Genomic DNA, 27,883 nt, shown 5'->3' on the forward strand with positions numbered 1-27,883 from the left:
GTCCCGATTATTGGGGGCGGAAAAAGGATCCGCTGCATGCTCTTGCGGGATTTTAACTGTGGTGATTAAATTAAATCTCAATGCGACAAAAAGAGTGCACTGATAAAAATAAAAAGGACATGGCGGGTGTTTTTGGTGAGGAATTTCGATGCAATTAGCATTGAGGTAAAAGCTAAAAAAAAAGTTGATTTCGTCAAATATGGCTCTTTAAAGGAGGTATTTTATGAGAAATGTCAAACTACACAAAATCAAATAGTTGTGTCCCTGATGCAGCTGCCCACCCGCCAAGTGTGAAATGGAACAGCCAAGTAAATCTGCCTATTTCTGAAAATCCAGCCAGCTGTTACGTAACAGTGGAGCTAATTTACATAATAACCACCCCTCACTGAAAAAATGTGATATCTGTGTATCACTAAATGCAGTGTCCTTAAAAAACAACAACAACAACAACAACGAGCGACCCCTGAAGAGCAACGAGGGGCGGGAGAGGGGTCGGGGGGGGGGGGTACTTTGCAGTACTATGCAGTCAGCTATGACTAAAACATGATTACACTCTATTCATGGCTATGAGAAGAGTGCAGGCTGGATGCAGAGCGGACAGCCATGGAGCGTATGGAGATAGCCACGGCTTGATGCTGCTGCAGATAGGCCAAAATATTGGGTACACCTCATGCTCTAATTCGCAAAGATAATTATGCTGAGATTGTATTTATTAGTGTGGGTTGTAATTGGCATTATAGATTTTAACACTGTAATAAGGTCATGTTGCTCACTTTTGCCAGCACATTTGTGTGGGCTATACACAATTAATTATTGGGGATTGCTGTTAAATCCAAAGAGGAAATACTTAAAAAGTCACTTTAGACTCCATCAGAACTGATCAAATTAGTCATTCGGGTCATCTGTCCTCCCCTCCACATGCTGAACATTTCATGATGCAAATAGCAATAACATTTTACATGGCAGCCTCTGGAGAGCAATGTGTGATCTATGTGTCACATGACCTGCTGAGCTAAAGACTTTGACCCAGGGAGAGCAGCAACATGGTAGCAATATTCATGTGAAAAGATTTCAATTTGTTTAGAAAATTTGAAATGCATCCACGTCATTCCAACTATAATGTCATGTTTCCTTCAAACGCATCCCACCTCTGTCAAAAAAAATCAAATAAATCGGCACGGCGGGTGAGCAACGTGACCGCTTGTGAGTCATTTTGGCTGTGATGCAACAACGTGCGCCTCTCAAGCTTCCTTATGACCCAATTTGGAATGGAAGACAGTTTCCCAACTGCTAAATACAGGACATAGAGAAACAGTTTACCAATAAAACAATTATGATAAAGAGCTGTTAATACAGAATGTGCCAAAAGATATTGTGTCAATTGTTGTCTCTTTGGTTTAGTTTTTGTGATGCAATGCTTTTGGTAGCATAATGGACGCACCCTGCCCGATGTTGTAATGTTTGTAAACTTTATTCATGGTTTAATCCATGAAGAGACCGCAAACTAACACTCCAAAACACTTGCATATCATTGGAATCTGGATCTTCACATATATTGCTGTGACTTCCACAAACAACCCAGGCTAAACCTCTCTCCCATCTATAAATGAACATTGCTCCCTTTCTTATTAGACAGTACATATATGCTGTCATGGTCGGGTGGAGCATGGAGCAGGACGACCAGGTGCAGCTTGGACCAGCTTGGTTTATCGGTGAACTCAAAAAAGGCAAACTAACAGACTCGGCAACTGACATGACCTAACAAAACCTAACAACAAGACTGACCGAAAAAGACGTGAAACACAATGACAGGGTGACATTACAAATGACAGCAACTGGAACCAAAAAGACATCATGACGTTAACAATGATCCGACCGGGAGTGAGGGGCAGGCAGACAGGACTTTTATACACGACAGGTAACGAGAGAGAGGCAGGTGGGAACAATCACACTGATCATGGGCACACAGGAGGGGAGGGGCGAGCACGCAGACAGAAACCAAGACAACAGACACCTAGTGGAGCAGTTGGGGACGAGACGTGACAATATGCTACATTTACACCCCCCTTAATGCACCGGAAACTTGTATCAACAACCCAGACCAAACTTGGCTTCTCATACCAAGCTCTTGTGTATCATGAGATGTATCACTTCAACATCCTTGACACCAATTTCTTCTTTCCTATGAGTCAAATATGCAAAAGGCTGAGAAGAGGTTCTACAGGAAACAATGCAAATGGGTGAATACAGCAATGCATTTTGGTCATATTTTAAATATATTTATATTTCTTTTAGTAATATTGTAATCAGGCAGATTACAACAGCGTGTCTGGTCACGTTAACGGTAATGTGAAATGTTCATTCGTGCATAGTAGACGTCTCTGCTCCGCCAGGCTGATACGCCCGAGCATGTAATGGACACCATCAATCAGCACCATGGACAGCGGCACGTGTATCTGCAAGCGGTGTGAAGGAATAACATTCTGAGCCACGGACAGCGGCAGCGTATAGGCAAGCGATGGAGAACGTTCAGAACCACGGACAGCGACACGCGTATACGCAGGCAATGTGGAGGGAGAACAATCAGAACCACGGACAGTGACACAACCCGACATCGCTCTCGTTCGAAGATCCCACCGTCAATCTGCCAAACTACGACTATACACATTCGAGCAACTTTTGTGTTGGTGGAAAAAGTTGGAAATAATTCGCCCCAATTTTGTATAAACATAACTGAGAGGGGAAAAAATGGAATAGGGGATTTTTTTTAATGAATAGCGAGGGAAACATTTGACAGATAAAATGTGAAGAGGTGAATTTGGAAATAGCGAATAGGTGTAGGTTAACTATTGAGATGAACTTGTCAATGTTGAGATTAATTCAATGGAAATGCTGATTGTGCTGGTTTCAAATGAGGCACCAACATTAATTTTAGCCAGGAAATTAAACAGGGGGGGCTCTAATACCTGAGGATGCGAGGTTACTTTATAGCTGAGGGAGCTGTAATCCTAAATGAAACGAGTGTGTGTGCGCCCGTGTGTGTGTGCGCCCGTGTGTGTGTGTGTGTGTGTGTGTGTGTGTGTGTGTGTGTGTGTGTGCGTGTGTGTGTGTGTGTGCGTGCGTGAGAGAGAGAGCAAGAGAGCAAGAGAGAGCAAAAAGATAGCAACACATGGCAACTGCGTATGTGGCGTTCTCTCTGCATAGATTATTTACCTTGCAACAGATAAAGACCGCTGACTAACCAAAAGCTCAGACGTGCAGCAATTCACCATTCAAATCGCTACCTCAATACCATGATGGAATAAAAAAAAAAGATGCCCGCATTTAGTTAAATATTCATGCGCCCGATGATGATCTATTTTTATCATTAGGCCCTCCACAGGTAGAGGTGCTCTCATCCACAAACCTGTCTCCTCACTGGATCAACTGAGAGCCCAAAATCCAGAAACAGGTGAGAAAATACAAGTGTGCGACACGCACAAGCATGTTTCAACGGGTAGGTATTAGAAGACGGACATGGGGATAGACAGGAGGCAAATGGTCATGTCAGATCACACCAAATCTCCTCTCAGGACCATATAAAGCCCCTGCGCCATAGGTTTCCTATCAGAGTTGGGCAAAACTGCTGCATGACCGCGGCGGGAAATGATTTGTGAGGGTGTGTGTGTGTGTGTGCGCGCATGTAGTGTAATGCCCTCGCACTGGCACCTGGTGTCATCTATATGGGACGAGTGAATTACTATTCGTGTCACAGCATCTTTGCAGTAAAAGGAATGAAGCGGGCGGGCCGCACACACGCATACATTGGGGTTTTTTTTGTTTTTTTTTCCCAGCACTTCTAAGGCAGCAATGCTGTGCGTAACATCCACCTCAACTTGTCATGTCATAATATAATCCCCCTTGCATGGACAGATTGGAGTGCGTGTGCGTGCGTGCGTCCGTGCGTGCATGTGCGTGCATGTGTGTGCATGTGCGTGCATGCGTGTGCATGTGTGACACATCCCATCACTCACCCTGGTTTTGCGCTCCCCCGTCCCCCTCCTCTGTGTCAGTCAGGTTGTTAAGCATCCCGACGAGGATTGTGATCGTCTTCTCCTGGTGCTACTTCTTGTGGTCAGTGATGGAGGGGCCGTGGGGCAGCTCTCCTGCCGCAGAAATGGCCAGGCGAGGCGGCAAGGAAATGTGCCAAGCCGCTTTTTTGAGGTGTCCCCCTCCGCGCTCCTCTTCGCTGGATGCTCGAAGAGAGGCGGCAGAACGGAGAGCGGGATTTTTTTCCTCCCCTCTCTCACTCTCTCTCTCGCTCTTTCGCTAGGTCCTCCTCTTGACGTCTCTTCTGTGGCTGCCTTGTAAAGCGTGACTCTCTCACTCGCTCACTCTGTTGCTCGGTCCGATCGCTGTTGCTCACTCTCTCTCTCGACAGTGGAGGGAGGAGGAGGAGGACGAGGAGGACGAGGAGGAGGAGGAGGAGGAGGACAAATCTGCAGGAGTTTGGCAAAAATAAGAAAAAACTGCACCGTGGGGCTCCTGGCTCGACTCACCTGATCGAGCTTTGAGGAAATTCATCAGGAAAAACGACTTGGATGACAATGGTTTTGGCTGGTCACCTCACACTTGTTGCTAGGCAAATTTCACAGGTACAACTAGCCTGACCAAAATAAAGTCAAATAAAACAATAGCTGCACGAACATTAACAGCACAAACATTTCCAAAGCTGATTTGGCATTCTACGCTGTACTTTTCTGGCATTCTCCTGCAGCCTGTTATGTTTAATGAATGCACCCTCATTCCTTTTGTGCCAGTGCAATTCTACGCACATACTGCTGACTCATTGGGGCATCAGAAGGCTTTCTTATTTTCTTAAGACGCAACTTAACGCTGTCTTGTCTGCTAACAAGCGCCTGTTATTGGATTAGCAGCACCCACAAAAACAACATTTTGGGAGGTGCCTCCATCAAATGCTAACGTGTACTGCCACTTGAGTAAAAAGGCTATTTTGACTGAAGCATTTGGCCTACATTAGTATATCAAATAGTCAATATTTGATGGTTTGATTGTGACTGAAGTACATGAGTTTTTGCTTGTTGCCAGTCAAAACGTGCTGCAACATTTGTGAGCCGAAAGGAGAGCCTTGAACAAGTGCAAAAACGACTGGAAGCCATCTGGTGTGGCGCCCACCGCCGCCTTTTATAGATGAGAGAAATGCTTGGACGCAGCCTTCAGTGGAATGGCTGCAAACGACTGCAGCTTCAAGGTCGTCGGGTTTGATTGGGCCCTGACAAATGTCACAACGTAAGCCTGAACTGAAACGGGGACTTATTGACAAATAAGAGTCATTTTGCCAAAGTCGTTGCGTGTGCTTAACTGTGCGTGACAACTGGCTGGCCATGTTTTTGAACTAAAGGCCCCCAACCTTCAACAGTGCTTTTCAAACATCCTGAACGTTCCAAGCAGGCTCCGACGCCTTAGTGGGGGACGCCATTACTGTGCGCCGATGTCGTGCGGACCCCATCTGAGGTCATATCGACCCGTTCACAATGGAGACTCAAACACTCCATCTTTCTTTGCAACCACTTCCTCGCTGTGCTTCCTTAGCTGCCATGACCTTCCTCTTCAAATGGAAAGTGGCGGCACAATACAAAGGGAACCAGACACAAAAAGGAGGGATGGGAGGGAGGGAGAAAGGAAGGGAGCCATCATTTAGGATTTTTCTCTCAAACACTACTGAAATAATCTCATAGATATCAGTTTATTTAGGTATTATTATTTTATTTTATTTAGATATTATTATAGTATATAATATTATATTATTTTACCAACATACGTACATCGCTGAAAGACTCTCACACACACCACTAAAATGATCTCACACATAACTAAAAGCTCTCGCCTGTAACAGCGGTTTAGTAGTGTGCATGAAAGTGCATTATTAGTGCATATGAGTGTTTCATTAGTGTGTGAGAGGCAATCCTGCATTATGTCCCCGACAGCAATTCATACTCACGCATGAGTCCTCACATCAACTTAGTCATGCTCTGAATAGATTTTAGCGTGCCGCATTTGAGATGAGGGGCAGCGAGTTACGGCGGACTGCGGACTTAAGACTGAAAATGTGCCGTAGAGGTGCTGCGGCAGGTAGGCAGGCAGGCAGGCAGGCAGGCGGCCAGGCAGGCGGCCGCCCAGCCAGCCGGCCGGCCGGCCGGGGAATCATGCACAGCAACATTAGCGGACACTCTGAATAAGTCATGACACGCATTCTCGGTGAGCTTTGAAAACAACTTCTCGGCATCAGGGAATCATTTCAAATCTTCCATTTGCTGACTCAAATATGAGAAAACAGATTGTGCCACTTTTGGCCTTTCTCTTGCACTAAACACAGGACAATGAGCCCTAGTTGAATGCCATTTTTATTTTTAAAGCGTTTGTACCACGCTTTGCTGCGACATGAGGTGGACTGGAAGAAGTGCAGACAGCAGTCACACAATTGTTTGTTTGTGAGTAGACTATTGTTGCATGCTGTTTGGGGGGGCGGGCTTTGATTTCTGATTTTATCAAAGGCATTTTCTACTGATGTTGATCAAGTGTCTACATATAGATATCTGATCCATATTTAATTAATTTCATAATTAAACGTTTAATTGATATTTAATGATCATACATTGACATTGCTTGGGATATAGTTAGGAGGAAATGATGAACTGCTTTCAAAGTGGTGGAAAAAAGGCTGCTGGGGCGGCTATCATTGAGACAAATTGATGACATAGTTACAAACAAGGATGGGGGGCACATAGCAGAGGAATTTCTGAGGATATACGTAGGTGGAAGACAAGAAACGCCACATAGGATATGGAAAGAGCAGAGAAGCTAGTTGCTGATGTCCCTGGAGCCCAAGAGGCAGATCAACGGACATGATAAGGACACGTGGTGGTGGATACGGCTGTAGATGTCTGTTGAAGAACAACAGCCTGTTTCACTCGCAGCCCTGCGTGAAAAAGCTTCACCTCTTCAGGTCGTTTTTGGAACCTATCCAAATCATGATGGGCTGTCTGAGCATCTCTGGGTGTTGACAAGGGCACTGAGTACTTTACAGCAGTCAGAAAACAACAGGGTGGACGTGGAGAGACTACAACATACCGTGTTGGACTACATAAAAAAAAAAAGTCATGTGCCTACTTTTTGAATGTGGAGGCGGAAAAAAAAAATCAGGCAGAAGGGAATTTCTTTTGCATTTCAACTACGCCTGTTACTCCATCACACACGATTAGGAGAAGGAGTCATTTTATAGCTCACAAGGTACAATCTACACTAAAGTACCACATCGGGCTGCTTACTGGGCTCCCAGGTAACGTGTGTTTTATGACACTTGATGGCTGATCTCATCCACGACTGCACCTGCCGCTGCCAAAATGACAAATAACTTTACAGCATTGCCGTTAATTGGCCTCATCCAATCAACCAGCTGTTGGTGTGTCCTTCATCAAATAAATGGAATTACACTTCACTCCCTGGTGTTGGACACGTGGCCAACAACGTTGACTGTCATTAGGTCATTAAGGGACATGACGGGCAGGATGTGAGGGTGACCAATCAGGCAAAATTGACAAACTTGTTCATTAGTGTGAAAAAGTGTTTGTGTGGGGGGCGGAAGCATGGTGGTGTTCAGAGCAAAATGAACCCATAAATAAACTGATGAATAAACAAATAGATAGATAGATAAATAGATAAATAAATAAATAAATAAATCCTGCCTTTTGACCTGAGAAAAGCTCTCCATGCATCTGACAAGTCTTCAGATGCTGAGCAGTAGAATTTTGTTGCATCTGCAGGAACTTGTGAAACCATCAAAGACAATCATCTTGCTTCGGACAAGCCTCCGAGCATTGTACGTACTTCTTTTCCGACTGGCTCTATGTAAAATGTGCTGATGTCAGGAATCACATACCTCCTATTGATGAGCATGGTAATGCGCATTTCGTGGCATGGGCATCTCTATTTTTGCACGGCATAAAAACGAGCGCTTCTTTAGTTTTGAGCAGGGGCAAGTCTAGTTCATCGTGTTTGGGAATTTGCCAGACATTGCTGTGTCAGGCTAGTTGGCGTTCTTGCGGACTGAACGCATTTTTTCGATCTATTAGACATCCGTGGCGCACCTGACAACGTGGTGACAAAAATTAGACTAGACATTGAAACAGTTAAAAGCGGGCCTTAGCCCGCTTTGTGGAATAGACCGCTTAATATTTCGACAGCAAATATTAGAAGAAGTTAAACGTACCGTATGACATCTTACACGAGTCCCTCAAAAGCTGATTGACTATAACAGCAGAAAAATCACACACAATGCTAAATAACACTTGTTAAAAGACTCAGCCACAAATGAGATGCCAACCAGAAGATGAAAAAAAAAAAAGTTGACATTTTACAAAAGGGTTAGCATTTATATTGGTGGATAGTTGATCATCTTTCAAGTCAATAGCATGCTTTTCCTGACAATGGAAAATGTACGTGTGTGTGTGTAGACTGACATGCAACTACATTAAAAAGGTGAAACTGACAGAAGTATTGAGCTGTGGCGGCAGGCGCTCGCTCGCCCGCTCGGCAGCCAGATGCGAGATAAAGATGTAGCCAAAGGAAAAACACCAACCCCATGTGTCTTCTTCAGGAGAGAAAAAAGGTAACAAAAGTGAATAAGAAGCACTCCAACAGGAGCCGACTTTTTCCTGCAGAGACGTGCCAGCGATCCATCTTTGCCCCCCCCCCACACACACACATTATCACAGCATCAAATATTTAATTTCATTTTATCATTATATTATTTATGTCATATATTTTTTATTTCATATTATTTGACGTTTTAATCATTCCATTTAGTAGCAGGAGGAAAGCAGGAGGAGGGAAAATGTGACCCACTTTTATCTCTTCCAAAGAGAAGCGTCACAGTCAAAATGAAAAGGCTTCAACGATGTTTTCAGGAGCATCAAGGTGCTGCCGCCAGCTCCTTCCTGGCCTCCAGGCCTGCTCATGTTATCTGCAACCAAGCAGCTTTTTTTTATTCTTAACATCACAGAGGCTTGAGTGCCATGGAATGTCTTTTTGTTTGACCCTCACAGACAAATGAGAAGAAGGCTGCATACCGGTGGTAAAAACAAAACAAACAAAACAAACAAAAAAAACTACTGCATTACATTTTCACCACACATGTTTCGCTGTCACACCACTGATGAGTAAATTTGAGCTTGCTAATGACGACTAAATAAGTGTCCTAAAAGTCACAATATGATTATGATGGCAAAAATATCTGAATGAATAAATATAATGCATCTGTGAGTTTGGGAATAGCCGAGTGCAAATAGGTGGAGGCTTACACTGCAACTTGATGACTGGCTCACTTGGCTCTAATGGACAAAAATCACCAGTGTCTGACGGATTCTATTTACAGAGAGCTATCAGGCAATTTGGTAATAATGTGCTTAGCGTGACCGTCCGTTATCAACGCCAATAAACACAAAGTGTAACACAACACTTGTCACTTGGTGTAATAATGCTCTGCTTGCCCGCACTGTAAAACAGCTTTTAAGGTGTGGGGTTTAAGATTTAGAAGGACTTCTAGCTTTACACACACACACACAAATCCCAATGATGATATAATTCAATATATTCAGATGTGCGGATAACAATTTTGGCATGGCTCTTAAATGAGTACCAGATGTTGTTTGGTGCTCTTTTTTTTTTTCCCAAGCCCTGATGATGTCATGTAATACGTGAAACGTACCCCCAAATGGCCATTCCGTTTATTTTTGAAAAGCTATGTACAATGTCACCTACATACTTGGCAAAAGGGATTTAGCATTTATGGGTACAATTCAATTGAATCAAATCAAAATTGCATTGCGGCTAAAAATCCAACCCAAATCATTTTTCTGTGATTCACTGACAAAAGTATTGAATCTTCCTTCCTTTCATTAATAGGCGGTATAAAAATAAAAGACGTCAAACGTACTACAATGTAGTTTGGGGGGCAGTAAAAAGAAATGACGGCTGTAAATTGATTTTATTGCCGTATAAAATGAAATGACGATCTTACACGTGAGGGTGTGTTTGCAGAGCCGCACAGTCACGGCCGAAACGCCATATCAGTGCATAAGCTTATCCGAGCACGGGGCGGCCAGATGCCACGTGTGTTTGTAACAGGATGCGAGTGCCACGGGATGCGAGGGCCTTTGCCCTTCAAACCTCTCAAGGTCGCGCAAATAGAGCTGGTGAAAGCAAAACTGCTACAATTTGGTGTTGAACCAACATTTTCTGTCTTGAAAGTCACGTTGGACTCACTGACATGACTTCAGCTCAATGAGCAACTTCATCAACTGGCCACCCAAGATTACATCAAACAAGATGATAATGGTGACAGGAGAGTAGAGTAGTGTTTGCTTGTCTGAACGCAAATTAAAAAAATTATATTAATAAATAAAAATAAATATATATAGAAGGATGAATGGTTGCCTGTCTGGGGTGTGGCCTAAGCCAAAGGTCAATTACAGATGAAATCAAATGGGTTTCACCAAGGAGCATAGCTTTTAAGCTGATGCATGGCAAATAATATCTGTGACAGCTTTCAATTAAGATAATCACGGCAAGGCATCCGAGCGTATTTTTTTCCCATCCGCGGTCTCAGACGTATTTCCTATCTGCACGTTGGCAGGCTCAGGAGCTGCACGAAAGGTCAGCTCATCACTCCTGCCGCATGAAGTAATCCCATGTCCACTTTACGCTCTGCCGATTCCTCTCGCTATTTCTGTGGCGCGGCGGTGCACCTGTAGGCCAAGCAACGCCACATTGACATTTCTGCCTAAAACAGCCAAAAAGGACGCAATGTTCCAGTCTGTTTTGTACACGTATGCTCTTATCTGCAGATATCGAGCAGAACACCCTTGCCTGTAAAGAGCCTCAAAGATTTTGTTCACTTATAGATGCAGCACTTCATACACGACAGCATGCCTACATACTTGTATGCAAGCAATTCGAAAAAGTCCATCCTTCATCCTTTCAAGTGCATCCTCAACTGGCCACTGCAGTGAAACAGAAGGCTTCCATTTATTGTTTTTCCGCCCCTTCCGCATGCATTCGATTCAATATGGAGTCCATTACAGTGGCAAGCGAGAGCAAGTTGGGAGCAGGTGCCATTTACGCCAGCCACGCGTGCTCCCATTTGCCACTACTTTCATCCGCGTTTGTTCTATTTCCACGGCGGAATGAGCGCCGTCGCAACCCGAAGAGAATAAAGCCGCCCATACTTGTTTTTGTAGCTGTTCTCTTCTATTTTGGGACATTTAGTCTGCTTTTGGCAGAGGCAACAGAAGCAGCAGAGGCAGCAGCAGCGGCGGCGGCGGCAGCAGCTGACGACAAATACAAAGCTACAGCGACAATGAGAATATTCACCCGTGGCTTTTCTGCCCCACTTGGATGATGTCTTAGTGTGATGATGAAACGTCCAAATGTTTCACACTCCAAAATAAAGCTTTCTCGCAAATGGAATTTAGTCTTGTATTCTACCAGGGGCTCTGAAGTATCATTTTGAGCCCGAAAAGAGGCGAGTATTTATAGCGCAATTGACAAGGATTTCATATTTAGGAACAAAAACAGCTTTGCTGTTGTTTTTAGTTTCCTTAGTTCTGTCTGAGGCACAAACCAGTGAGGACATACGTACGCCAGAAAATGAAACAGAAGGATCACAGGCAGCTGAGTCAAACTACAACCATGTATGCGTCTAATTATAACTTCATCTTTGCTGATTAGCTACGAAAATGTGCATTGGAACGAAAGTCGACGTGTCCGAATATTGTTACTTGGCCTATACAAGGAAATACTACATCAGTCTCAGTAGTCAGTTCTGTAAGTCCTGATATCGTCTATCCATCCATCCATCCATCCATCCATCCATCCATCACTGTGGTGATATTGGTCGCCAGCCAATCGTAGGGCACACATAGACAAACAACCGTTCACACCAATGCAAAATCCGGAATGCTCATTTGGCCAGCCGTGCACAACGTGGCAGGAAACAGGAGTACCTGGTGAAACTCCACCAAAGCTAATCCAACCCTGCAGTTCTGAGGCAGACATACGAACCAGTGCTTGACCGTGCTTGCCCAGTCCTGATTCCATTGATTTCAAAAATATCAATCAAGCACCATCTCGACCTCCAAGCAGCCAACCTAATCAGCCCGTGATGAGGGTGGCCTCGTCCTATCCTGCCGCCGAGACGGTGATTGGATCAGTGAGCACCTCTGGCTTATGATAGGTGATAATGTGCTATTGTGAGTGGATAATGTGGAGGTAATCTGGACTGCATATCTCCATCACTGGTGCGCCTCCGCCTGGCCTCCGACTCGCCTAATAGATAACACGATTGCCACACGCTGATGCAATTACCACTTTGTCCACCGTGCAACATTTTATTTATTGTTTTCACAAGTCCGTCAAAGCAGCCCAATTTAGATGTGCTGCGTTTCCTTTCCATATGATTGTCGTTTTTCTGTACATAGTGTGTCCTTATTCTGCATTGCCAATGAAATGTAAAATGCAGATAAACATGCGAGTAATGACCCAACAAATGTTTTGGTTTTTGGGTCTTGGTGCAACTTCATTTTCACCCCTCAGAATATTTGACCATCTCTCAAAATTGTCATTTGTTCTTCGAACCTTGTCCACATATCCTTGTATTGTTCATCGATGTGAGTCCAGTACAGCAACTTACTTGACAGAACTTTTGGGCACACACCGGATGTGGATTAAACATTCATTTGCAGCGGATGTACAGATCAACGCAAATCCACAACGTATGCAATATTCACCCAGGATGAATATTTGATAGGAGGAGGTGACTGTGATATAACTCAAGACGTTAATGCAATCGTACTTGCACTTGTCAGGCAGATCGGAAAGACAACTGAGCACTCTTTGTCTGTCTGTGGGCTTGTCAGTGCATCAGTGTTTTTTGCTTGTGATAGTCAAAAGCAGCGTCTGGATTGTGATAGAGGAAAGTCATTTCTTCCGCATTCTATCACGTTATAAACCCTGGCAGGAGCCGAGCGCGGAGTGAAGACAGGCTGTTTATGTTTAGAGTGGCCCTGCAGATGTCTTTGATAAGAGTGCCAGCAAACAGGGATAAACAGACATCTCAGTGGATGGAGATTTGAACACAGCCCGCTAATAACCTTGACAAGCTTTCATTGGAATATGGATCTTCATTTAGTATCAGTGTATCGCTCAGGTTTTGATTGTTGTTTGAAGGCACTAGACAAGCATGAGTCTTGATTTGTATTTTTTTTCCTCCAGTCTTTCCAACAGTCATTTGAGGTAAGAAAACTAGTAATATGAGAGACAGTTGCCATTGCACGTCTTCCACATGATTCTCGAGAGCTAATAGAGCCCAAAGGAGCCACCTACAAAACAATACTTGATCTGACACAGTGGGGTCAAGCGGCACCCTACAGCATCACCTTTTCCCAAACACCAGCACAGACAACCTGCTGAGTCGGGGGTGAGGCGAGCAGGGAGGGGGGGGGGGCAAACGAGGGAGGCCGGAAGACAAAACGCAAAGGTACGCTCGTGTCGGGAGCGTTCAGCCGCCTGGACATCAGGAAATGTGAGGTGAAGGAAAGCAGATTTTGACGTTGACTAAATAAGACAGGCGAGGGTGACAAGAGACGGCGAGAAACAGGCCAAGACAAAACTGTCAGAAAACATGATGATGCAACACGGAATATGCTAAGAGGAAACATATATTGTCCCCAAGAGACCTTGCCGTCTGTCTGTCTGTCTGTCGCATGCGTGGGTGGTCGTCTTGCACAAAGACCTGAGCTAGGCGGAGATGTGAGCGCTACTTCACGTGAACACTCCAGGCAAGACATCCGGACGTGATGACTTGCAGGTGACGCTCCCCCTGCTAATGCTATTACACAACCAGTCGCAACCAGTTCAAGAGGACTTATTACACAACAAAGGAGTGGGAAGGACCAACAAGTGAAAAATTGGGGGGGGGGGTTCACTTGGACTGGTTTTGGCTTACTTGTTATTGATTTGCTGTACCAACACAAGATCTGGATTTGATTCAGGGACAGTACACAGTCACCGACCGCTTCTCAAGAATGAGATGCTGCCAATGGTGCTACCTGGCGTATCCTGACTTGACTTCATGATTAAGTCATACGAGTCTTGTAAGTCAATTTGGAACCTCACCTGTGTAGTGAGACAGAAATTCAAAGAGAAAATGGAAGGGATGTGTGTCCTGCCAATCCAGGAGATATCCATATCTGTCGTTGCCATCGTTGAAAAAACTACTCCCGGCGCTTAATCGATCGGTAATATCCAATATCCTGCTCAGCGTGTGCGTGTATCTCATTATATGTACCCTTTCTATCAACGTGAGATCTGAATTCACTCGGACAGAATGTTGACAGAGCCACACGTTTAATCGCTAAAGTCCACTGTTAGTCATTGGCAGGCGTACTGACGCAAATTTAAAGCCAATCCCTCACCCAAATCCATCAACGGGAATAGTCACTTGATGTCCGGAGCGCTTAAGAAAGATCAAGGGGGTGAAGCTTTTTAGAAAAGAATGCATGCTTCCGTTCCCATCGCGGGAAAAGTGCACAAATAAATTGCAGAGTGGACCCAAACAGAAGCAATCTATGAACAGCCTGCTTCCGTTTTGTTACAATGGAAGGTAGAATAGAAGGCAATGGTTGCCTTGGGAACCACATTTTACAACAAATCAGTCCTCTCCAATACACTTACTTTTAACAAATATTATTCCGAACCACACACCTGCTGTGTTTACTTTTGGTCTCAAAGGGCAAAACTAGCTGCAATCAAATCAAATGTAGGTAGTGGAAACTAGATGGCAGCAATGGGACCATTCTACATCATCAATCAATAAGATTTGATTTAGGGCGTGACAGATCAGCATGTCATGTCTCGCTATTCTCATGGGAGGGAGATTTGTTCTCAATGGACTATGCGGTGTAATCAATAAAATGACAAAGGAAATATGCATTAACAAGACGGCATCAGATTCATGGTGCTTTGGAGCCAACCAAGCAATGTTTGCAACCTTTAGTCAATGCGACTGGACGCTACTGCGAATAACGAACCATGAGCTTATTGATATGCGCAGCCGGCCGAATGACATACAAACGCGTCGGGCAAAGGCCTCGCGAGCTCTGGGGATTCATGCGCCGAGCCCTCCCCGGGGGCCGCTAATATGAATGATTGAAAGAAAGCGTGCGGTGGATGGAGGACAAGGGGAAAAAGCCGGCGCTTTAGCCCAGTGCTGAGGAGCAAGAGTGGAGGGAGATAAAAGGCAAGATAGACAGTGATGGTTAGCAGACAGAAAGGTAGAGAGAATGTAATCCACCATCCAGATGGAGAGAAGCTTGCCGCTGTTGGCTTGGGAGCAGCAGGGGATTGGGACTCCGGAGTTAATGTGACGGAGATGTTGGGTAAAAATAGCCCGGGGAAGCAGGCCAGGAGTCCTCAATGATAAATAATACACAAAGAAGCCGGCGGGTGAAGAGGCTGCTTCTCTTAGGTAATATTCAAATTCCTTACTGGAATTCTGCTGTCGCAAGGAACGCGCCAATGACAAATATATTGTCAGACAAGTAGGTCGTTGATCTTTATGAGAAAGTAAATATTTCAAAGTTCCAGATGAAGCCATGTGAGAGCAGAGAAAAAGAACATGTTTCAAAAGCATCATAAGTGGCAGGATATGAGGCGCTTTTATCGCCACAATACCCACAGAGACACCCAGCCGCCCGTCTATACTGTACAGTATGTTCGCTCTTTCCATCAAATATTCACGCAGGGGAGAAAAAGTATTGCGCAGCAAGTATTTCCCCATGGCTGGGATTTTTTTTTTCTTTTCAGACGCCAGTTATTGTTATATAAAGTCATTCAAGAGCCAAACTACATTTATAATAAAAAAAAAATCAAAACCATGTATAGCTTATTTGTTTAGGGTTTTTTGTTTCAATTACTCTTGAGATTGAGGTCTGATGATGATTTTGTATTATTGTATTTTTTTCAGTGATGCGGTGGAGACATTCACTATGAAGCAAGGTACAAATACCCGGAAAATCAACGACAGCAAAGGTCCAATGACCAATGCCTTTAACAGATGACTTGAGCAATTATTCTGTGGTGTCGGCTCTGTTAAGAATGTCCCCCCCCCCATGCTGCTTTGGTCATCTTGAGCAAAACACACAATAGAAAAGCAGTCTGACCAGATTTTTCCCCTTGCCATGTGTGGTCTCTCACATCTTCAGAAACCGTTAAGATATTAAAAAAAAAGATTGCGTGTGCACCGGGCTATATTATATTGGAGAAGCAGGCTGCGTGTTGCTTTCTTTATGGTCATTAAATTCAGCAGCTTGACACAAATGGTTATGTATGTGTGCGTGTGTTGATGCGCATTTGTTTACACATAAAAAGTCTCACGCAGGGGGAGTGGGAGGGTTCAAACCGTATCCAGCAAAAGATCTACTAGCAGAGGCTAAAAATGGAACCAAAGTGCTCACTCGCCTTCCCCAGGAAGTGAAACCGGCATTCAAATATTGAAATGACAATGCGGGTGTGACATTGAAGCCTTTTAGCAGATTCATCAAGCCAAGTGGAAAGCAGAAAAGGGAAGCCGTGATGAAAAGTAGCCCGGCCAATCGCAAGAGGACGTCTCTACCTTTTGGTTGCTTGAGTAGGCACATATACTCATACGGGTGCTTGGATTGCTCACAAACAGTGAAGCAACACATACAGACAGACAATAGAACTACTAGTATTAGTGCTATACTGATGAGCTGAGAGACGAGTTGAGCTGTCTCAATGAACAAAAAAGAAATCTATCTGTCTGTAGTCTTCTGCCCCCGGGTGGCTGAGACAATCACACCAGAAGGAACAGCACAACGGCCGTTTAATTGGTGCACTTTCATGGTGTCGTTAATGTCTGCCTTTATGAAGTACAATATTATGGAGTGCTATTTTTTTTTTTTTGGTGGGATAACAGATGAACAGTATTTCCAGTTATTTCAATTTGTTTTTTCGAAAATCCTTTTTCCCTAGACTCCCTTGAACGTCAGAGTGGCACATTTGGTGGAAGGTGGCATATGGCGAGCTTGGCCAGCGCCGTATTAGCTGACCCCAGATGCGTAGCAAATACCAACAGAGGGCTGCCGGTCACCATGGCAACGGAGCTCCTGCCTGATGGAGCGCGTTGTGGATCCCTCTCTTGTTCTTGCTTGTGTCTCTACAGCTCATTTCTTCTCCAACTATCCGTGGCGTGGCTTTGCTATGTGTGACGGTACATATGAGTGGATGTACTGTAATGACGTAATTGTTGGCTGTGTGGTCCGTTCTCATGGTGTTGCATCAGTGCTGGGCAGAAGTACTAACCTATATAAAGCGTTTCAACAAAGTCTGCTCCATACGTGTTCATTTTCTATTTGTGTGCTTGGCTGCTTGATCATTAAACAAACAGCTAATGAGTGAGGATTTATTTTTCATTTTGATTTCATTTCAGCAAAAAGCTGATTAATTTGTTACCAACAGTCTCTCATTTCATAGTGTTTGCCTTGGGTGCACAGCTTCCAGATTGATTCGACAAAAAAATCTTACTGTAGCTAAGGGAGTTTTTTGTTCAATCAGATTTCAGATTCTTCGCATTGCCATGTCAATCCAATCTGGTTTCATAAACTATATTAGCAATGGTCGGCTTTCAATGAAACCCCATGGGGCCGATCCACAGCCACATTAGCATTTTTTCCTCCTCGGATTGGAAGTCCAAGAAAGCCAAGTTTGACGAGCAAAACGTGCTGTGATCTTCACACATTAACCCAGTTGAATTTTCTATTCCCACAATGGCTGAGAGAAAATGAGAAATTGACTTTGCCTGGAATATACTTAATAAAATCAATTTTCAAGACAGACATTGCCACGGACAAGGCAGGGCAACCAATTGCCACATTGACTTCTTTTATGGAATAAAGGGGAAGGGAGCGGGGGAAGGCTGGAACACCGGCGGACCCAGCAGGGCTTGGACCTGGCCAGAACAGGCTCAAGAGGGTCCAAACAAACAAATTGGGAGGGGATCCTGCTTCTTTCATTTGAAGCTCTCCACTCCCTTCCATTGTGTAATTGAAGAAATAACACGGATGGCTCCACTATACTTTGAGTGGCCGGCCCCTCTACTTATTCACACCAGACCGGCCGGCCTTTTTTCCACTTGGCCCGGCCCTCCACCCTCCGCTGCCCACGGGCGAGTACGCTTCTGCTTCTCTGCTACACCTTGCTGCCCCTCAGCAGGCTTCTCACAGATTCCAATAAAAGTGGACTTTGATAGCGAGTGTCTGCGCTGTCAACGGATTCTCAAATCTGTCAGGAGATGTGACGGACACTCTCGCTTGTGCCTTTTTTCGGCTCTTTGCATCAAGACTGCGAGAAGCTTTGTATTTACGGCTGAATAATAAACTCGTGCCGGATTCCTAGCCGTCATAAGAAATATGGATCATGATAAAACGTTCCGCAATATATCCTACAAACAACCTCTTGACTTTAGCCCGTGAACCGAGGTGCGCAATTACAAGGCCTAATTTGAGCAGCACTTAACTAATTGTACAACAGTTGACTGAAAACAGGATTGTAACTTTTATATTGAAAATAAATCATTTCAATTTGCCCACTAGTACGTAACGTAATATCACTTAGACAAGAACCATTGAAAGTGCATCACCGCTCTTTCAAATAAGATTCACTCTACAAAAAGAAAAGAAATATTTGAAGACTCAAATCGTCTAAGAAATGGAATAGACCTCTAGAGTCATGAGAAAAATGGAAAAATGGAGACTCAAATGGAACGGAGGCCTCTGGGAATGGTGACACCGCGTTGCAGTTGACCAAGCAACAACTGTGCAGGGGTCACGCAGCTCACCACTGGAAATACGGAGCCAAGACAAACACGGGCACAACTTAATCTGTTTTCACAGCTCAGCATATTTAGCCAACGGGATTACAAGCATGACTATCACGGCGCGCACACGTCAGCAGAGAATATCAAAGCGTTGTTTGGCGAATGCCTAAGCCTCTTAACCACATGCCACGTGGGAAAGGCACATAGCAAATGATTGGGAGGTGAGAGGGCTACAACCCAAGTCAGCAACCACTCAACCACCAGAGAGAATTTAGCACTGCGCTAATTAGCACACTTAATTATTCTTTCAATCAATGCTTGGACAGACTTGTCTTTGCCAAGGGCTGATGAACACGGGGGGGGGGCTTAAACATGACATCTATGTTGTACACCTAATATGCAATCAGTCAATCTTATAGGTGCTATGTCGTAGAAGTCAATTCAATGGTGGGGGGAAGTGATGAAATGTAATAAACAAAACACCCTCAAGGAGCCATCGAAAAGGTTGGCCATTTTGACCAAAGTTTGCCCATTTTGGCTTGTAGCAGCAGTCATGTTCACTAACTTCTTCTGGGGAATTCCCCCAAATAAGGCCGAACTAGAAGGTCATACCTGAGACCAACGGTCCCTAAACAGCAAGATTATGAACTGCAACCTTCTCAAACACCTTTTATTTGGAAAATCCAATTTGATTTGTTCAGTCGAAACAAGTGCAGGAGTCACCAAAACAATTACATGAAGTGAAGAGGTGGGCTGCATTATTCATGCTTTGACTATTTCGATGCCTTTCTGTCAAAATCTTGCTTCATGTGGTTGGGAAGTGCAGTTCCAAGTTTCTTTTCCTAGAGTCAAAGTTTGATGATGAATTTTCTTCACTGCTTGCAGCTTCAACTAGCTACACTTCCAAGCCTGATTGTAATACTAGCGGCACGACATCCCCGCTTTGTTTTGCGCTGAGCGTGACGTCGGAGCAGTAATCCTACACAGAGGATGAGAGTAGGCGAGCTGCCGCTGCTACTGCCGCTGCTGCTGCTGCTGCTACTGCAACTGCTACTGCTGTTTTGGTTACTTTTGCTGCCGCCCGTTGTTGTTCCCGTTCTAGCACAGAGGTAGCGAGTAGCACAGTAGTGAGATGAATCACTCCATCGATCTCCCACATCGCCCTCGCCTGCCAAGTAGAAACCAAATCAGCGTGGCCAGAGAAGTCAGAAGCCAAGGAACTCCGCCGGACTTCGCCCAGCCAATTGCATTCGCGGGAGGAGTGTTTCCTTTCATTATTATTAATTAAAGAAAGTATTTTCTTATTATTATACTAAAAATATAGATTATTTGATTTTATTATTAGATTTAAAAAAACAGTCGACTTTGTTTTCTTTCATTATTATTACAAAATAGTATTAGATTGAAAAATACATTGATTTTATGATTCTATTAAAAAGAAATAGTTTTGTGTACTGAACGCCGAAATCCCGCAAATAAGCATCCATATTAGATGGTTTCCTTGACAACACGGCATCCTGCCACGTCCAATAATAGAACAGTGTGACGTGGCATGCGCTGGCTTTCTTTCCCAGAGCTGGAAGAGATGATATGTGATCCACTTTAAACAATTATCTGGATGGAGTCCATTCTCGACCTCGTAGCGTTGGCCGGCCCCCGAGGGTTTAGGGAAGACCCCGTTGGATAGTAACACCGTTCCTCCCCACGGAGCCCTGGAGCGCAAGCCAAGCCGCAGTATTGATGCGGCAACGGCCACGGCGGTAAATACTCACAAGCACATCTGGTTGTGCGGAGAGCAGCGCAGAGGCTGTAATTGGTCGGGTCGGATTCAATTAGCAGTGCGCACAAACAGCCCAGACGCATTTCACTCACTCAATGCGAGACTAACGCTGAAGGATACGCCTCTCTGTCCCTCTCCTCACCTAGTATGATTATTTGTTTCAAGATGAAGTTACGATGGACATTTTTCTCTGCTTGCCGCCATTCAGACATCAGAATATTAGCTTTACGTTCAATTCAACAGGCTCATACGTTGGAAAGTAAGTAGCACAAATAGTGGTTTAGACAAAATGCAATTTAGGTTTTGATGCTATAAATGCAGCCAGGGGTAGGTAGGAGTAAAATAGTTTGATTTTCTTTTGCTCTTATGGTGCATTTCATTTTCAATTTGCTCCTCGGTTTTAGTAATGGACTCTGAAATGCACTTTGCACATTAACACAATATTAATTATGTTCCAAAAAGATGACACACTTGCTTAATGTAGCTGCTTCAAACCAAAATGGCACAGCTTCAGACTTTTTGGTGAATGGACTCGTGATAGACAATTCTACCAAATGTCACGTGGCTCAGATAAACCGGCTTCAAATTTGAGAACGTTCGGCAGAACGCTGCTCAGCCATTATTCATATTCTATCTCATGCGAATCTTTATTGCAAATGAACTTACTCCATAAAATGACAGATGACGATTGTAATTGCGGCCTCAATCATCTCAGACAGAAAATGGATAACACAATGTAGAAACAGCGCCAACAACTCTGCAGTATTTTGTCACCCGGCCGAGCGCCAAAAAAAAACGTGTCTGCGAGAGTTCAGTCCGTGAACATAACGTGTCGTGGCGCTAATGTGGCTAATCCGTGCAAACTCTTGACAGGTCCTTTTAAAGATCACCCGGAAAGACCGACGCTGACCTTTTGTGGTGGACTGCGACAATGCACGGGTAACACACCAGATGCCAACTCTAGGCAAGCACAGATATGACATAATTGCATTCACTGATGTGCACGCACATTTACACACAAGCCCGTCATCATCATGCGATCCCTGTCATTAATAAAGCATGAAAGACAAAGCGTTACGTAAGCCATGCATGGAATTCTAAATGGGCTCGCTCGGCTTTAGCTTTTCGCAAATTGAAGTGTTGCCTTCCAATAATTGTGCCGTGTTTTGAGAAGGGAGGGGGGGGGTAGCTAGCAAAACACAGCAGGTCAATTGATAAATGTCTCCATAATGAGTCCATGTTGCAGACATGATGTCATTTTCACACTGAATAGGACTAACAGCAGATCGTTTCCAATCTGTGGCTACTCTTCGAACTGACGTTTCAAATACGTACAGTGGTAAAAGGTCGCAAAGGGACAAAGGACATAAACAGAGGATCGATTCAAGAAAAAAAAAGTCCAACCATTTAATTGGCTGTCATTACATCACACTTCATATTGAAGTGTCCTTGAATATGATAGGCCGGCAAATGTAGGTGATGAAAAATTGCCGTGGCAACCAAAGATGTTATTATGAAGGCTTTCTTTTTGAAATGGATTAATTGTACAGCCCCACTCGTACCAAGATGACTATTTTCAAAGGATGGCCACAATTCAAAAAAAAAAAAAAAGGGAAGGCATTTTATTCCGCCTACTGATATGTCAAGTCCTCATCAGCCCGTGTGTAAGGGAATCACTCAATGGCGTGTGAAATTTCACAATAGACTTTACAGAGTCACATGACTTGATTCAAGTCAAACTTGGTCCATTTTACAACTTGGTACTTGCGTAGCTAAAACTATTAGACAAGCTTGGTATTTTGAGACTCAACTAAGACTGCATGACTTGACAGGTGTTGCATGTTTACATTTGAAATTCTGCATTTGTTGAGATGGGGCTTTTTTTTCCTCATTAGTGTCTATGGTATGATGCATAGCCCTCCCTCACAGAGCCACTTGGAAAAATCATGACCTTGTTTGGGAGCACTAAAACGTAAACTGTCTGTGATTAAAATGTGAATATGCTGCAATGGAGCACAAGGTATACAGTAAAACCCAATTTCGGATTTCGCTTGAGACTCACGTCATTGCACCTTTGCGATGTAATACATCACAGCGGACAGTTGCCTTGACATCATCTAATAATCTGGTTTCAGGATACAGTGCAAAATTTGGATTAGTGGGCAGGAACAGTACACGACATGGAATTAGAGTGTCTGAAAGGTCTCCATACTCCAACGTGATGGCCCCGCTGTGCCATTAGTGTGAATTTGATGCACTGTACTTCTGGCGGCTTCTCATGTAGATATTAAACTTTGGCTCAAACACAAAAGGCACTTAGAGAGCGACAGCCACGTCATCACCCTTGACAAAATCGGTGGGGAACGTAGAGATTAAAAGGGCAGACATTTAAATGAGAACTCGGCGGTGGCAAATGGAATGCATAATATCTGACAGCTTCAATTACATAAAAGCTGGAACATTGACCATTAGGGACATCAATTGCTCTTAAATGAGTAAATACACCCTGAAAGATTGATGTGTATGTTGAGAGTGGATTTTTCAATTGACTTTTCGACATGAATCCAGCCCTCCTGTATGATTGACATTATTTTAACAACATTGAGATTGTTAGCCACGTCTTTCTTTCCATTTTAGATTTGGTTCCCTGTGTTGCAAAATCACCCATTCGGATTGGTTTTAATTGAGGAGCCGTGCTGTATGCAAAGAAGTGTGGCACCATGCTGCAGCATCAGCAGGTGTTTGTGACCTCCTTTTGTCTCACTAGCCCCCGTTGCTTTTTGATCTCTGGCAAATTAGGACAAGAGCCCCAATAGGAACACGGTGTGATCCTGAAATGCGCGTGCAGTCCAGCTGAGAATACAGGAACCCTTCGTCAAATACGTTTAATCAATGCTGACCCGCAGGATCCATGGCGGTACGACGGACGACTATGACGAAATCTAGGACAGTTGCCTGCCAGGGATTGCATCTCTGCGCCTTTTGTAGCCCTTACTCAATTGGGAGCAGCTTTATTTGAAATGGAAATGGTCACGGCGACAGTTGGGCTCATTCTCACGGCTTTGTCTCTGGCTCCCGATAAGCCTCGAGAGAGAGCCAGACGAGAAAAATTGGGGTCTAAAATAAGCGGCCGGGAGAGGAAGCAAGCTCGTGAGAGAGTAAGTGATACCGAGGGAGAAGGGGAGACCTCATTCGGTGAGGCTGGCCGGCTGGCTGGCTGGCTGGCTGGCTGGTGTATCTTCCAACGTGGCGATGGAGCCACTGCAATGCACCAAAACCAAGGGGAGCGAGGTTGAAAGGAGTGAGGGGGTGGGTGGGTGGATAGCTAGCTAGCTGGCTGGCTGGCTGGATGGATGGATGGGTAGGTGGGTAAGCGAGACGAGACGGCAAGGAACGCTACAGACGACCGGGTAAAACACAGAGAAAAGGGGAGAGGAGGAGGGACACAAAAGATAGAAAGAAAAGGTTCGTGCAGGGGAGGAAAAGACGGCGCTGCCATCAATCTGCATGTTGACATTTGGGAACGCAGGAGAAGGTGGATTGAAATCAAAACATCTCACATTTACGTCACTTAGTAAAAGCTGCAATGTGGATTTTTTTTTTTTTAAACCAATGCCAATTCAGATATTAAACAGGATAAAAGTCCGAGACCCAACTAATGGGCCAATTGATTCCAAAATGTATAGGATGGAAAAACTGTTTTATGCTCACAATAACAGAGAGGATTTGAAGGGAGAACATTTGGCTGTTTTACAGTACTTTGTCATTTAGCATATGTTTAACAAAAAATCTGCAAAAAAAATGCAATTTCTGAGTGGGGGGTTTTAACGTCATTATCTATGTCTTGTAATGTAAAAAAAAAAAAAAAACACGGTAAAGATGGGCAAAATGTTTACGGATCTTAGAAAAACAAAGAATCATTCTTCATTTGTTCCATGACAAAGCTTGTAACTCAATCAATTTTGTTGTTGTGTGCCTTTAAGAGGCCTGGCTTAGTGAGTGACATCATGTGAGACTTTGTGTGTGAGTTGTGGCCTACAGCAGCACCTTGCAAGTGTCCTCATTTTGTATTTCACTGTTGGTCATGGACGATTGCGGCCTTGGGCTAACAAAGTGAGTCGGCCAACTGGCCGCGTGCGTCCCTAGCCTCACACTCCATTATAACGGCCTCATGCTTTAGGAACGCCCGAGTTCAATGGCGAGCGCCGGCGGGCAGAGCCGTCACGTCGGCACTTTACTCAGCCGACAAATAAATGACTGCGGGACAGAAAAGAGGCCGGCTGAAGGACCTCCTTCAAGCTCTTATTGTCAAGGGTGCTGCGTCCACTTTTGGTCAGCGAGAGATAAAGGGAAAGGTCACGCAGACCTGAGAGGAAAAGGGGGGAGACGGCCGAGCAGCACACAAAGGTGGGAGATAAATCGCCTGTCATGGCTCAATAGAGGCTCGGAACATCTGTCGCGAGGCTCCCTAAACGGCCGCTGGTCAAAAGGCCAAAGTAATGAACTTGTACTAGACGTGGCAATGACTTTAATGCAGTGATTCCCAAGCGCTCGGAAAGCTCATCAGGAAAAAAAGTTATTTACCGCAAATAATGTTCATGCGCCAGCCGCGTCCCCTCACAGGCACAAGCATGAACACATCATTGAACCAACCGTCTGTCACGCAATGGCAGAAGGTGCAATTAACCTGTTGCCATTTCATTAGATTGACGTGGCAACACGTAGAGGCTGAAATATGAATTCCAAGAAATCATAGGTGGCAAACTCAAGGCCCGGCCGGGGGCCAGACACGGCCCGCCGCATCATTTTACGTAGCCCGCCAAGACAAATTCTGCATCGACTTTGTGTCATTACTAAAATTACAAATCGTCGCCACGGATCGAAAAATAGAGACATTGCTTGCAATTTGTCTTTTTGAAATATCTGAACAGTTTTTACTAGTCTCTGATTTCAAAACGAGTTACTCATCTGTTTGTTTTGTCGCCTATACTGCCGATAGAAGACGTCGCCAATCATAATGACCCTCCGAGGGAAACTATGACTACGATGCGGCCCGCGACAAAAAACTGTTTGAGACCCCTGCAATAAATCAATGCAATTTAATGGAACAAATAGGTGTGGTAATCTCCATTAAAGGACCATTTGATACGTTACACACCTACTACGTTTAGGTTGGAAATGAAAGTCAGCAGAGAATGCCACCTTTGCAACATACTCTGATTTCAAATAATGCCACTCCTTCAAGCCTCGGCGTCCACCAGTAAAGCGGACGTGCTGACCTGTGACGGATAGCGAGGGGCTTGTAAGATGGAGGACGTGTTCGACCTCCCTCGTCCCCGCTTTTGGATGGTCTTAGCTTGTCTGAGGTGTAGCCCACCTCTGCAAGATGAGGATTTGCAGGAAATACATGCTACATGTATACAGTACGCACCTCCCCCATAAAGCCCCAGCATCAACTGTTACATAACACACACGAGGATTTCTAGATTTACTCCCCCACTTCGACTGCTACCCTTTCCCATTATTCCTCTCACTGTCTCTTTTTTACACACACACACGCACACGCACACACACACTGTTTGCTCAGCCATATGCTTAACACGCACCTTCCATCACAAGCACACCCACACGCACACACACACACACACTCACACACAATGCAGACGGTTGTGTAATTTACTGGTCTTCTGATCTTCCCCCCCCCTCTCTCTATCTCCCCTCTCTCTGTCCCTCTCTCACTATTTTTTTTTCACATGATTCTGACAGCAGTTGCCTGCAGCAGCCTTGAATGGAGTGAGGAACAGCAGCGCTCCCTGTCGTCTTTCTATAAAAATGCACTTGCAAGTCAAGTGGAGTCACCGCATTTGTTTTCCCAACACATTTGGACATCTACACAATCTATTGCATTCAGTCCTGACTTGCCATCACATTTGAAAATTTATAAGGACACAAATCACAACACCTGCCCAGCCTGTAGTTTTTGCCAAGAGGCAAAATCTCATTTATTGCTTCTATTTTAGTCTGCTAATTTTTCCGGTTTCTGCTCATACATTCAATTCTGAATGCTATTCCAATCTGATGATCAGAAATGTATTGCATTTTTTCCTCCTCTCCCATGTTGTGTATCCCAATGTTGTCACTTGAAAGCAAAGAGATGAGAATTGCATTCCTTGCATGCAGTCTTCGAAGCACTCACTGAGATAAAGTTGTCTCGTGAAATTTGCAACAAAGTCTCAAGAGACTGAACTTTTGGCACCTTCAACTTTGGATATTAAGTATGAACAAAAATTCTAATCAAGGCGGTGTGTCCCCCCCCAACCATACAACGCAGAGTGCACCTAATTCTATCAAGAGCAGAGCACTTGGCCCATTTTCGACGCATCGGTCCAGCAAAGATTTATATGATGTCACTTGAAGGTGAAAGGCATTGGTAAGCCAGGGAGTGATAATGGCAATGAATGGCTTGCTCACTTCTGCATGCCAATCAATGGAAACTAAATCAGGGAAGAATCCACAATGTCAATCTGGACAATTTTGCGCACCGTCCCTCCCTTGTGATCAAAGTCAGACATCTGGGCAAGATTATCCTGAATGGAAAGGAATGAAGCATGTGTAGAGAAGAACGAAAAGAAGCTAAGTTGAACTGCTATTTCTCTGCTAGCCGCATTACAGTTGCAAATCATAAAAATCATTTGAGTGGATACACATAACATTCACGACTGTTGGCCCATATTTCATTTTGTGCAGAATAGAGGGAGGTAAAAAAAAAAAAAAAACTCCTCCTGACACACCACAGGATAATATTGTGACATCCAGTAATCAAGCCTTTGCAGGCATTACAACCTCTTTAAACAACCGCTATTTAAATACAAATGGTAAAGTACTTGTATTGCAATACTCATGTATATATCTTCTTTATCATCTGCAAAAAAAAAACTGAATCACTGCAGTCGTGAAAATGTTCTATGCTTGCAAATCCAGATCCAGCAAGTTGAACCTGCCATGGTTTGGCTTCAGTCATAGGTGCTTCTAATTAACCTGCAGGAAAACAAGCTGATTGATTGCAAGTGCTTTCCTGGACCTCCATTTGACACCTTAAAGCATTATGTATCTCTGTGAATTATTACTTGCAGTAGCCAAAACATGCACAC

General features: G+C 44.3%; 1 protein-coding gene across 4 annotated transcripts in view; it reads right to left on the bottom strand.

Moving 5' to 3' along the window:
* slc12a5a (solute carrier family 12 member 5a) overlaps nucleotides 1–27,883 on the bottom strand; it is a 102,735-nt gene that overhangs the window by 56,518 nt on the left and 18,334 nt on the right. Inside the window, exon 1 of one of the 4 annotated variants that reach the window (XM_088389359.1) lies at nucleotides 4,014–4,422. The exons of the other annotated variants lie outside the window; for them this stretch is intronic. Within the exon in view, the coding sequence (XP_088245485.1) occupies nucleotides 4,014–4,068 (55 nt within the window). The 5' untranslated portion in view covers nucleotides 4,069–4,422. Of the gene's footprint in view, nucleotides 1–4,013; nucleotides 4,423–27,883 lie in introns of those variants that run through there. 4 annotated transcript variants of the gene reach the window in all.

Source organism: Syngnathus floridae, chromosome 11 (genome assembly GCF_059516105.1).
Source record: "Syngnathus floridae isolate MCC-2025c chromosome 11, RoL_Sflo_1.0, whole genome shotgun sequence".
In the NCBI taxonomy this organism is placed as follows: Eukaryota; Metazoa; Chordata; class Actinopteri; order Syngnathiformes; family Syngnathidae; genus Syngnathus; species Syngnathus floridae.